Genomic DNA, 12,090 nt, shown 5'->3' on the forward strand with positions numbered 1-12,090 from the left:
AGGTGCCTAAGAAAACTAGGGCATTGAGCACATTGGGAAAAACAATTTTAACTGTTCATATATGAGATGGATTTAAAATTAACTGTAACCATTCAAGAAACAACTCTAGGCCTCTATAGACAACTCCGTGAAAACACCTTTTCAGTGCAAACAGCAGTCAAAAAGCAGGGTGGATTGATTTAAAGCAGCAAACAGGAAACCTTGATTTAAATTGCATTTGTACTTTTTAGTTATTTCCCTGAAGTAAGGTTGATTATCATTAGTTGGAAACCATTAAAATGTATTGATCTGCAACTAACATAGCCTTCACACAAAGGTTGGTGCTGCTCTTTGCTAACCAGGAGGATACATTATTTCTGTACACATTTATTTAAGCAATTACATGAATTTAAAATTAAGAATCTGAATAAAAGTAAGTTTGTTCATATTAAGTTAGAAAATAGTGAATGATGCATTTCTTATTTATAATGATTAATTTTTACTTGTGATTTGTATTCTGCTCGGTTTGGAAACTCAAATGCAAAATAGCATATTTTTAAATTAAATAAAACTACTTTAAATATGCTGGATAAATATGTTTAAAAATGTTTTGCATTTAAGATTGATTTATTAAACAAAGGAAGTATTATCTGTAGTTAGTAAATTGAACTGATTGTTTCTGGTCACAATATTTTTCAAGCTTTTAAAACTAGTAGATCTCATCCTCTCAAATCCAGTTTTTATTCACAGACTGGAAGAGGAAAACAAGAGTTTCTGATTTTTCAACTCCCACGGTTATCTTAACTTTGAATCAACTAATCATTGAATTGAACTACATGAATTAACTGAAATAAAGAAAATATTCTCTCTGTACCTCCGTAAGAAGCTATTGCTGTCAAATCTGGTTTAGCACTTCAACAAATTCTGATTTCAAGTACTTAATGACTTTCTTTAAAACTTGGTTGCAAACATGTATTGCTTAATATTATTTTTGAATTTAATTTAAGTAGATTATAATAAGGATTTAGGTCTTAACATAAGTTGTCAATTTCAAATTTCTGTTTAAATGGGTTAATTTAAAAAATAAATAAATCTGTATTTAAATTTAAAAATTGATTTTTAATTTTTTTCTTCAATAATCGATTTTATCCACCCTGAAGAGGGGCAAGCAAAATATTGGTATGTATAAATAATTGGGATAGGAAATAATATGTAAACTATCCCATTTTGAGCATCCTTTGTAGGTATAGTCTAGAATATTGTGTCCAGTTTTGGTTATCCATCCAAAATGATTAAATAGAAATAGGAGGGCTTTTAAGACAAATGATAATTATGAAAAGCTATGGAAAGACATCTTTCTGAGAGTATTTGAAAAAAATAGGACTGCTTATTTTGGAGAGAAACAGAAAAGAGGGACATTTTATAGGAGTATTTAAAATAAGGAAAGTATAGAGATATTACATCGGGCACTCCTATGTACCCTCTCTCATAATTCAAGAATATGAGGATGCACAATGAAGCCAAAAGGTAACATTTAAAATTGATGATAGGAAATACTGTTTCGTACAACATATGATTAACCTGTAGAATTTTTTGTGGCTAAATATAATTGAGGCCAGAAGCTCAAAAAAGGGATTTAAAAATCAGACGTTAATATGGATAATGAGAACATCCACAGCTATATTAGATGGAATAACATTTAACGATTTATATTACACCTCATGTTTCAGGCTAATGACTAGCTGTTTTGCGTTTGGAAGAAACTTCCCATATGGGCAGGTTATTCTGTGATTATCCATTACTTGCTTTCTTGTGCTTTCCTCTGGTGCATCAAGAATCAGCCACAGAGAGAGGATATTGTACAAGATAGAGCACTGGTCTAGTCCGCTGTTGAACTTCCTATATTCCCTCAACAAAATGGCACTAAGCACCCACAGTACTGATGCTATTGCAAAATAATGTATTACACACAAAGAACTGAGTTAAAAGATAAATAAGGTTGAAAGTCAAGCTCTCAAAAGTTAGGAAATGCCAGATTTAAGGTTGCTTCTAGTCTTATCTGTCTTTACCCTCCTTCCTGGCCTCAAGTGGTCTCCCTCCTGCTCCATTCCACCCCCTACTCTTTACCAGTCCCAGTTTCCTTCTCTGAGCAATCATAGTCTCCTCCCCCCAGTCACAGTTTCTCTCTCCCACCCACTCTCTCTCTCTCTCACCTCTTGTCTCAATCTATTCTCATCCCTTCCCCTAGTTCAGCTCTTATCTCCCCTGCATTCAAGTCAGGCAGCTTCTTCATTCAAGCTGCTGGGGCACCAGGAGGGTGTTCCTTGATAGCATGGGAGAGACATGCTCCCCACTCTCACTGGTGGTCCCTGGCCCCACAGTGGCCCAGAATAACAGTTACAGAGAAAATCCAGCATGATCCCTACAGCCCTGGACTGGAGCATGCTCAGTTCCTCTGTGTGTAGGGTGCATGAGCAATCTGGTCAGCATTAGGAGTTGTGGGGGCCTGAAGCATGCAATGAGGATGAAATCTTCAGAGATTTTAGCTGCTGAAGCCTGAAATGTCTCTACTGCATATGTGCAAACTAAGATTTCTTCAAAGGCTTTTAACTTGGCCAAATTGGGCTGATTTTCACAGGAACAACAAAAGGCACTTACCTGGCACAAGGGCCACTTCTCTGCAAGATTTCCAGTGGTTATTCCAAAGCACGGGGGCACTAAAGCTATTTGAAAAAGGTTGTTATGTGTTGTTAAATGTCAGAACTTATTTTTCCCCTTGCCTCGTTGTTGGAAACAGTTGAATCATTTTGGCTTTAACGTTTAAAAAAAAAAATCAGCTGGAGGCAGACAGCAAGCATAGCAAATTTGAGCTCAAATGGTTAAAGTTTGGCAAAGTTATACTCATCTGAAAACAGTGTCTTATCATAGGAAGTGTCACAGAGTCTTAACAATAGGCAGTGCTACCATCCTTGCCTATAATGCACACTACTAAAATGACATTCAGGTGAAACTGTTATATTCAATAGTCACATTACACTTCAGTAACATCAATGACCATAAGTGGTATGTAAAAACAAAACCAAAAATCTGCTTTTCAGTTCCTCTCCCATAATAAATCTTCATTGGGTAAGAAGTGAGCACCCTTCCACCAACATTTTATGTACCAGTAGTTTTACATACCAGTGTGGCCACCCCACATTGGCTACATCAGATACTCACACTGCTTTGACCTTTTGACAGACAAATGCAGATATCTGCATGTGTGCATGAATGTAGTTGCTGTTTGTTTCTGTTTCTTTTGTGTTTGGACTACATTAGTGAAAAATGGATGCATCAAGACTACCAATGCTTTGCTAATCTTAAAAAAATGTACATAAAAAGATTCACATGTGAGGGAAATTCCCTATCCTCAGACAAAAGGAGTGGCTGTAAGATTTGAATCTTATTCCTAATCACTCAGCTATTTTAAACCTTTGGTAGCTGCGTACCCTTTAAATTTGGGAAGCTATGTTCAATAATTTTATTATTTGGGTAAACCACACTGGAGGAAGCGTTGAAGGCTAAAATCATAGAAATATTCCTACTTTTCTTGCACTTTGTATTTGAAAAGTACAGAGAAAAGAATTCAATGCTCAGTACACAAAAGCACACTCAGGGCTTTTCTATATTACTGCTTAAATCGATGTAACTTAATGTTGCTCTGGCGGGTAAAAAAACACATAGACTTTGGGCCTGCTGCAACTTCAGACATCTTTTCATCTCTTGATCTCTAGCCTCTCATCCTAGCCTGACTCTGACTCTTACCTGCTGATTCCATCCTGGTGCTATCTCTGACTCCAGCCTGATCCTGACCCTGATTCCAGTCTCTTACTACCTCTGATCTCCAACCCTGGTCTGATTTTGATCCTGATTCTTGCTTATTGAACTTGGCTCTAGTGATTCCTTCAACCGCTGTTCACCAACTACATTCTTGACATGTGGTCCCCAGCCCAACTGTGACTGCTAGGCAAGACTGGCTAAGCTCCAGTCCCTTACATTTTACCCAGACCTACTTCCAACTCCCTCTGTGGGAGCCCTTTAATAGGTATATGAAAAGGGCAGGTCTACCATCATTGGACCCCATGGGATACTAAATCTGCAGGAGCAGATAATGCAACTCCAAACTGCGAACAATCTGCTGTGGTCCCAAGTAGCGCAGCTTTTAGCAGAAAATCAGATGCTTCACAAGCAGCTAGCACAGTTGTGGGAAGAAAATACCATACTCCAGGCTCAGGTTGGGCCATTGCTCTCTGGACAGGATCCCGCAGTACCACTACATGAACATTTTGATGGGAACTGCCAGAAATTCAAGGGGTTGCTGGAACAATGCTATCTTCTTTTCCTGCTCTGCCCTCAAATGCATCCCACTGATGAGGCCAGGGTGGGACTAGTTATCAGTTTACTTGCTAGAAAAGTGCTGGATTGGGTTTCACCCCTGCTGGAGCAGGACGGCCCAGTGTTAGCAGACTGGAATTCCTTTCTGCAAGCATTTTCAGCCATTTTTGATTATCCTTATTGTTCTCGCTCAGTGGAAGCTGCACTATGAAAGCTCCAGCAAGGGCCAGCAGCCTCATATGCTTGCAGTTAACATTGAATGGAACGTGGCAGCCCAACTGCATCATTTTCAGTGTGGGCTTAGTGAAGAAGTAAATGATGAGATAACCCATGTTGAGACACTGACCTGTTTGGATGGTAATAGGTAATAATTGGAGATATACCAATCTCCTAGAACTGGAAGGGACCTTGAAAGGTCATTGAATCCAGCCCCCTGCCTTCACTAGCAGGACCAAGTACTGATTTTGCCCCAGATGGCCCCCTCAAGGATTGAACTCACAATCCTAGATTTAGCAAGCCAATACTCAAGCCACTGAGCTATTCCTCCCCCCCACCAATGCATTTCTCTCTTTCTCTCTCTCTCTCTTCCCCCTCCCCCCCCGTTGACAACTGGCTGAGCGAGCAAAAGAAGGAGAGGAGGGGCATTCTGCCACTGCTTCACCCACACCAAAAACCCCAAGGTCCAACCATGAACTGCTATAGGTTGATCTGGTCCACCGACATTAGATCCTGGAAGAAAAGGAACGGTGGGTTTTTTTGGTTTGTTTTTTTTAAATTGCAGAGCACCAGAACGTGCCCTCACCTCATGCCTGTCGTGGACCTTGACCTGCAAGCAATCAGGAAATGAGTGAGCCCAGGATATATGGCAGGTATAATCTGCCCACCACCATGGCACTATGCACTGAAACCACCCCCAGCCCTCAAGAGAAATCCAGTATAGGACATGCAAGTCCTCCACACGCTTCCAAGTAGGCATAGGATTATGTACCATGGATGAGGCCAAGCCAATTCCCCTCCCCTGAGTCCTGATTGATTTCAGGGCTATTGATAACTTCATAGATGCACTGCAAATTCCCCTCCATTTAAAGCTCACATTGGTTCTCATAGAAATGATAGAGGGGTCCCTCCTGTCTTTGGGGCCAGTGATACAGAAAACAATACTTACTTCTAGAGGCCGTAATTTAGGGCTATTGAATAGTACTACAGTTCAATGTGATGCATTCTCCATGTTTCCCCCTAATTCTTGGCATCACCTGGCTGGAGCAGCATGGTTCCTTGCATCTCCTGGTAAGAAAAGAAGATCAGCTTCTCCTCTGAATGCTGCCCCAAGTGGCCTCACCTGCGTAAGTGCAGGTGGCCCCACCCCCCGTAGTCCAGGACTCCTGCAGCTGGTCAGAAGTGACAGCACCTGTTTGGGAATGCCAGATGGCAGCAGCTAGAAAGAAAGGGTCACTTCCAAGCCTGAGGCCCCATCTCCCTGAAAAGTATGGGGATTATGTGGACGTTTTAGGGAAGAAGAACGCAGACACACTACCTCCACACAGGGACTATGACTGCCCCATAGACCTGGAACCCCGGGTGAAGGTCCCTTATGGATGGATCTATGTAATGTCCAAGTCCAAGTTAGGAGCCCTTCATGCGTGTATCCAGGAAAACCTGGCCTAGGACTTCAGCTGGCACGCCATCTCCTTAGCAGGGACTCCAGTTCTTTTCGTTAAGAAAAAGGATGAAACGCTATGCTTTGCATAGAATATCAGGTCCTAAGCCTGGTGACGGTCTGAAACAGGTATGCTCTCCACATGATCTTGGAGTTTCTGATCTGCCAGAATTTTCACCAAACTGGACCCATGGGACACTTATAACCTAGTGCGCATCAGGGCAGGCGACAAATGGAAGACTTCCTTTCAAACCCGCTTGGCACTTCAAAAATTGAGTTATGCCATTCTGGCTGACCAACACTCCTACAATCTTTCAACACTTCATGAATTACTTAATTAGAGACATCCTTGACTAGTATGTAATCAGCTATCTTGATGACATACTTGTCTTTTCAGATAATCCTGAGCAGTGTTGTTACGATGTTCATTCCATCCTGGAAAGATAATGGACAGAATTCTTGGGTTACATCTTTTCCCCAAAGAGTGTCAAGATGAATCCCCAGAAGGTGGAGGCTGGATGCAACTGAAGTCCAGCCACACAAATAAACCAGGCTCAGCACCCACCGAGAGGAAGGGTGCCCCCAAAGAGGTGTGTAACTAGGATGCAGGGATTAGAACCTTGGTCTGGAGAGCCTGGGACAGCTGATAGTCCCACAGTGCCCCCACATGGCCATACCAAGCTGCAGAGAGTGAGTATTGTAAAGAGTAGGCACCACAGTAAGCCCAAGAGATCCAGAGTAACAGAACCCTGTGAGCCTCTGATTGGCCAAGTGCCCTATTTAACCCTGGAGTGTGCCCATGAAGTTGTCTGGGCAACCACACAGACTTTGGGCCTGCTGCGAGTCCAGACCTCACCTTGTCTCTTGGTCTCTGGCTTCTGATCTCAGCCTCATACTACCTTTGATCTCTGGTCTCCTACACCAGCCTGACTTTGACCATGACTCTTGCTTATTGAATCCAGCTCTAGTGATTCCTCCAACCCCTGCTCACCAATTACTCTCTCTAACATGCGGACCACAGTCCAGCTGTGACTGCTAGGCCAGACCACCTACGACCAGGTCCCTTACACTAAAAACCCTCAGAGTGACCAGTAATAAAACCAAGCAAATTAATAAATAAATAAATATAAATATATATATATATGATTTATTTAGAGAATATTCAGTGTTCAACTCAAACGGGGAAAAGAAAGGATTGCATACAACAAACTATTAGAATATTCTATTTAAAGCAAACTATCGAAAGGAAAATGCCTAAAAAAAGAAAAGGCAAACTACCAACTAACACTTCTAAGTAAATTAGACACAACCAGAGAGAGAGATCTCACTGTCATGGTTATTAGATGCACAGTCAGAGTGTTCCTGTTCTCTCAGCAGACTCAAGTAAGTCATCTTATATACAACTGCCACCTTCCGAATGTACTCTCCAGGTGACACCTCCACAGAACTCACCCAGCGACTTTCAAAAGTTGAAAGAAAATAAGGGGTTTGCTCTCTTTTTTATCCCCCAAAACAGCCTTCCTGATGTCATTGATTCTGCAAACTCTATCACATCCCACGTCCACTTCTTTGCCATAACATCCTACAACTTCTCTGTTCCAAAATGCTCAGGTCTGCCTAACAGATATATTTTAGGCATCTGTTTTTCAAAGGAGATAAAGACTTTTTTTCTTTAACAGGGTTCTACATTCTTTCTAGTTCTGCTTAGTATTGTGCAATAGTGTTAAGCAATGTGCTTGAAAGAGTAGTTCTCCAGTTTTTACAAACTATTGACCAGTGAAAGAAGAGGGCCTCTTGTGTTCAATCTCCTCTCCCAGCTCTCTAGATCTCCCACTGCTTGTTTCTCTAATTTTGTTTCATTTTATAGACCATCAGGAAGGTTTCTAGGGACCATAGTTTGAGAACCATGGTTTATGACAAGTTTAAGCAAATTGTAGGAAACTGATCGACTTTCTTGCAATTTATGATATGGTGATAAATTTTATTCCTTCTGATAGCTTCACTATGTGCGAAATCAAATTTACTTTTAAAGTTTTTACATAGTTTTTACGCTGATACAATTATTTCCATTAGGGATGTGATATTTGGTTTGTTTTTTAACTGAATTAGTTATACAGGTACAACCTTAGTGTAGCCACAGTTATGCTGCTATAAAAGCACCAGTAATAAGGTGCACCTTTCACTGCTATAACTGCATCCGTACTAAGGGGGATGGTACTGCTTTAACTTTACCAGTATAGTGAATGCAGTACAACTTTTGTGTGCGAAGAAGCCCTCAATCCTTTCTCTTGGCCTGTGTAGATACAGGTTTACAAGGGCAAATACATTCCTAGTGGTTGCTAAAAAAGTATGTTTTGTACTAAATCATACAGAAAGCTTATTTTTAAAAGAGAAGAGACATGGGATATTTTGGAGACAATAAAATGTATTTGATTTCCTATTCTTTTTTTACAATGGCTGCTGTTACTTTGAAACTCTTTTTGCAAATTTGCAAGAAATAAAAACAAAATCCAGAACTGTTCTTTTGCTGTTGTCAGGAAAAATGAATCCTAGTTTAGATGCAAAGTTATTAACTAGGCTGTAGAAAGAGTAATTATTGACAGTACAATATCTGTGTCAATCATAGTTGCACATGCATTTTACCACGTAAAAGTGTACACAAATAATTTAGTTTATACCAGATTGTATCATTTGTACCTATTTCTTCTCAACAGCAAATTTAGAGAAACCATCAAGTTAATAGATTAAAATGACCATTAGTATCTTAACAATTCCCCTTTCTACTAGCTGTTATTTACAGCGCTCCCAAAGTGCTCGTGTTTATTTTCCAACCAAAGCAGACCAGTTAATTAAATTTATCAAGAAAAAAACAAAGTGCAACTTTCTAACAGATTAATAATAAACCAGTGCATGATGCTATGATAGGAAATATCAATCTTCTGTTTCCATACATATTTAAGTACTAAAGAGCATACAAAAAATGTTCCTGTGTTCGACCAGTATGATTTTAAAGGTGTTTGATGCAAATTATAAACAAAAAAACCCTTACTATTTTGCAGAGAATCTTAGTCAGCAAGAAACATCCACTGAAAACAAGCTTCCCAAAGGACACCCCGCTGAGCAATTTGCTGGTCTACTTCATGGGTCTTCACCTGCATGTGATCCACCTGAAAATCCACTTCAACTGTATGGTAAAGCAAACCATTGCAGCGATCCGCAGGAAAGCAGTTTAAACAAGAACACAGTACAACAGAGACAGCTACAGCAGGAAAACAACCCTGATGCTCCAGCTAAGAAAAAAAAACCACAAGTTGTAAACAGAACCATATTTCATACTAAAATTAATCCATTAGAAAATCATACATTGGTTGGCACAAAAACAAGAATAGGCGAGCAATGGATTATTACTACTGGGGGATTTGTGGAGCGAGCGTGCACACTTGGGAGGATTCGATCTTTGCCAAAGACACTGCTTGAAATGCATTTATCCAAAAATGTTTCGAAGTCTGACTCTAATCTCATCTCCTACCCACCTAATGGGAAAAAATCAGGAAGCAACTGGAGTGAACCCACACAAAGCCAACAAAATTCTAAAGGAAATTCTGAAAGAACACCATCCTTCACTTCAGAATGGGAAGAAGTAAGTCTTTGGTCACTTTACACACAAACAAATGCATAAAATTGTGAAGAAACTATTCTCTTATCAAAGTTACTGGGGGAAGAAATTATTAAGTGAATATGCCCAAAAACAAATCCTCAGGGAATGTGTATCATGTGGTAATACTTAGTGGTTTGGCAGCTGGGACAAAATGGAATGCACTTTTGCTCTCAGTACCAAACGCTTAGTGAAGTCTGTGGTTTCCATAGGAAATTAAGTCAACCAGAAGTAATCCTGTAACTTTCTGTGATGTTCAGGAGTAAGCATATATTTTATCCTACTAAACCTCTTCACTACTGGAGTTTATAAACCTGATAAAATACCTTCACATTGCTGCTCCTCCTCGCTATTTCTATGCTTGTTGATTATTTCCATTAGCCCCTTTAGGGCACCAGTTAATGCCCACAAGGGACAATAGAAAATGGCAGATATGAAAAATCTGTAGATCGCACTTTAAGTGGAACAAAACATGTTGAGTTTCCACAAGCCCTTGTGACATAACACATCCTCTGACAGTCGATCACCCTTGTACACAGCACTTCATATATTCCTGGTCCTCACAGAAATGAGTGGGTGTTGGAAAAGAGCTGTTCCTAGGGCTGTTTTGATTTGGGATGTGGGTACACATTATTGCTGCTTTTGTGGTGCGTTTGAAGGACATTTTGCTGTAGTTTCAGAATTTGGTTTAAAGTTTTCAATATTTTTATAGCGTCTTTACGCTAATTCAGTTTTTTCCTTACTGCTATGCCAAGTGTTAAGCATTAAATTGTCCCCAGGAGACACTGAAGATCCCATCTTATTGTCGTGAATGAGTTGGGAGAGGGGGACATTTGAAATTTTGCAACAGTTGTGTAGCTGCAGTCGCCTTTCTTTAAGAGTAGTATCTCTCCCCAGACATACACCCCCCATGTCATGACCTATAGAGAAGGCATGAAAGGTGTGGAGGGGTTTGGGGGTTTGGTTTGGTTTATTTTTTACACTTGTTTTTCAAAATTAGAAATGTATGTCCTACTTTCCTGGAAGATTCTCTAGTGACTAGTAAAGTGATGATATTGCAAGATTCAAGAGGGTGAAAACTGAGCAGTTGGGAGGGGAAGGCCTTTTAGTCCCTGTTTGAAGATTCTTTTAAAAATAATGTTATCGCCTATTTGATGTCAATGACTGACTAACAGAGAGAGAGAACATTTTAGTTAAAGTTATGCCACCTCTTCCTTTCAATTGAAATGTAAAGACTAACAGTGCATACCCTCGAGATACCCATTAGCTTCTCTAGTAAAACCAAGGACAACAGAGACTGATATTCTAAAGCTTGTCTACATTTAGGTTTTGTTTGCTTGTTTTGTTTGTTTGCTTCTTTTGCATACAAGGGTTTGAAAGTGGGCTAAGCCATTTTCTGGTGCAAGTCATTTTTTACACCAGTGCACCTCTACCATCTACCCTCACTGTTTGCACTGTAATGCTACTACCTGAACTAACTCCAGTGGAGACAAGCTCCAGGGTATTTAAAAATATTTAAAAGGCAGAAAAAAATTGAAAATAACCCCAAAACTTTCACATGCTCCTTTTGTCTCAAAACCCCCCTCAATTTTTAAAAAGGTTATTGCAGGTCACTTTTACAGCTGATTTAATAGGGTCTCAGCAAGGTGGCTTGAATTGTGAAGGCTATGGGCTTGTCTACATCACAAAGTTGCAGCGCTGGTGAGGGGGTTACAGCGCTGCAACTTAGGAGGTGTACACATCTGCAGGGCATCACCAGCACTGCAACTCCCTGTTTGCAGCGCTGGCCGTACTCCCGTTTTGTCTCGGGTGTAGAGGATCCAGCGCTGGTGATCCAGCGCTGGTAATCAAGTGTAGACACTTACCAGCGCTTTTCTTGACCTCCGTGGAATAAGCAGGTATCCCAGCATACCTGAGGAAGCCTCTCTGGTAATCAAGCAGGTATCCTTCCCCGCGGTTTGCTCCGGTGTTCTCCGAATCCCCCCCCCAAGCGGGTCTCCTTCCCAGTGGTTTGCAGGGGGGTTCGGGGAACGCGAGAGCAAACCGCAGGGAAGTAGGTCTCCTTCTCCGGTTTGCTCTCGCGTTCCCCGAACCCCCGTGCAAGCAGGTCTCCTTCCCCGCACCCCCGAGCAAGCAGGTCTCCTTCCCCGCCGTTTGCAGGGGGTTCGGGGAATGCGAGAGCAAACCGCGGGGAAGGAGATCTGCTTGCTCGGGGGTTCGGGGAATGCGAGAGCAAACCACGGGGAAGGAGATCTGCTTGCTCGGGGGTTCGGGGAACGCGAGAGCAAACCGCGGGGAAGGAGATCTGCTTGCTCGGGGGTTCGGGGAACACGAGAGCAAACCGCGGGGAAGCAGATCTCCTTCTCCGGTTTGCTCTCGCGTTCCCCGAACCCCCGTGCAAGCAGGTCTCCTTCCCCGCACCCCC

General features: G+C 41.3%; 1 protein-coding gene across 8 annotated transcripts in view; it reads left to right on the forward strand.

The window, feature by feature from the left end:
• The window catches only part of ANKS1B (ankyrin repeat and sterile alpha motif domain containing 1B), a 756,551-nt gene that overhangs the window by 402,739 nt on the left and 341,722 nt on the right, over positions 1-12,090 (forward strand). For all 8 annotated transcript variants that reach the window (XM_030548477.1, XM_030548479.1, XM_030548473.1 and 5 more), the window contains one exon: positions 9,070-9,650. In XM_030548477.1, the coding sequence (XP_030404337.1) occupies positions 9,070-9,650 (581 nt within the window). The remainder of the gene's footprint in view (positions 1-9,069; positions 9,651-12,090) is intronic.

Source organism: Gopherus evgoodei, chromosome 1 (genome assembly GCF_007399415.2).
Source record: "Gopherus evgoodei ecotype Sinaloan lineage chromosome 1, rGopEvg1_v1.p, whole genome shotgun sequence".
Taxonomy (NCBI): domain Eukaryota; kingdom Metazoa; phylum Chordata; order Testudines; family Testudinidae; genus Gopherus; species Gopherus evgoodei.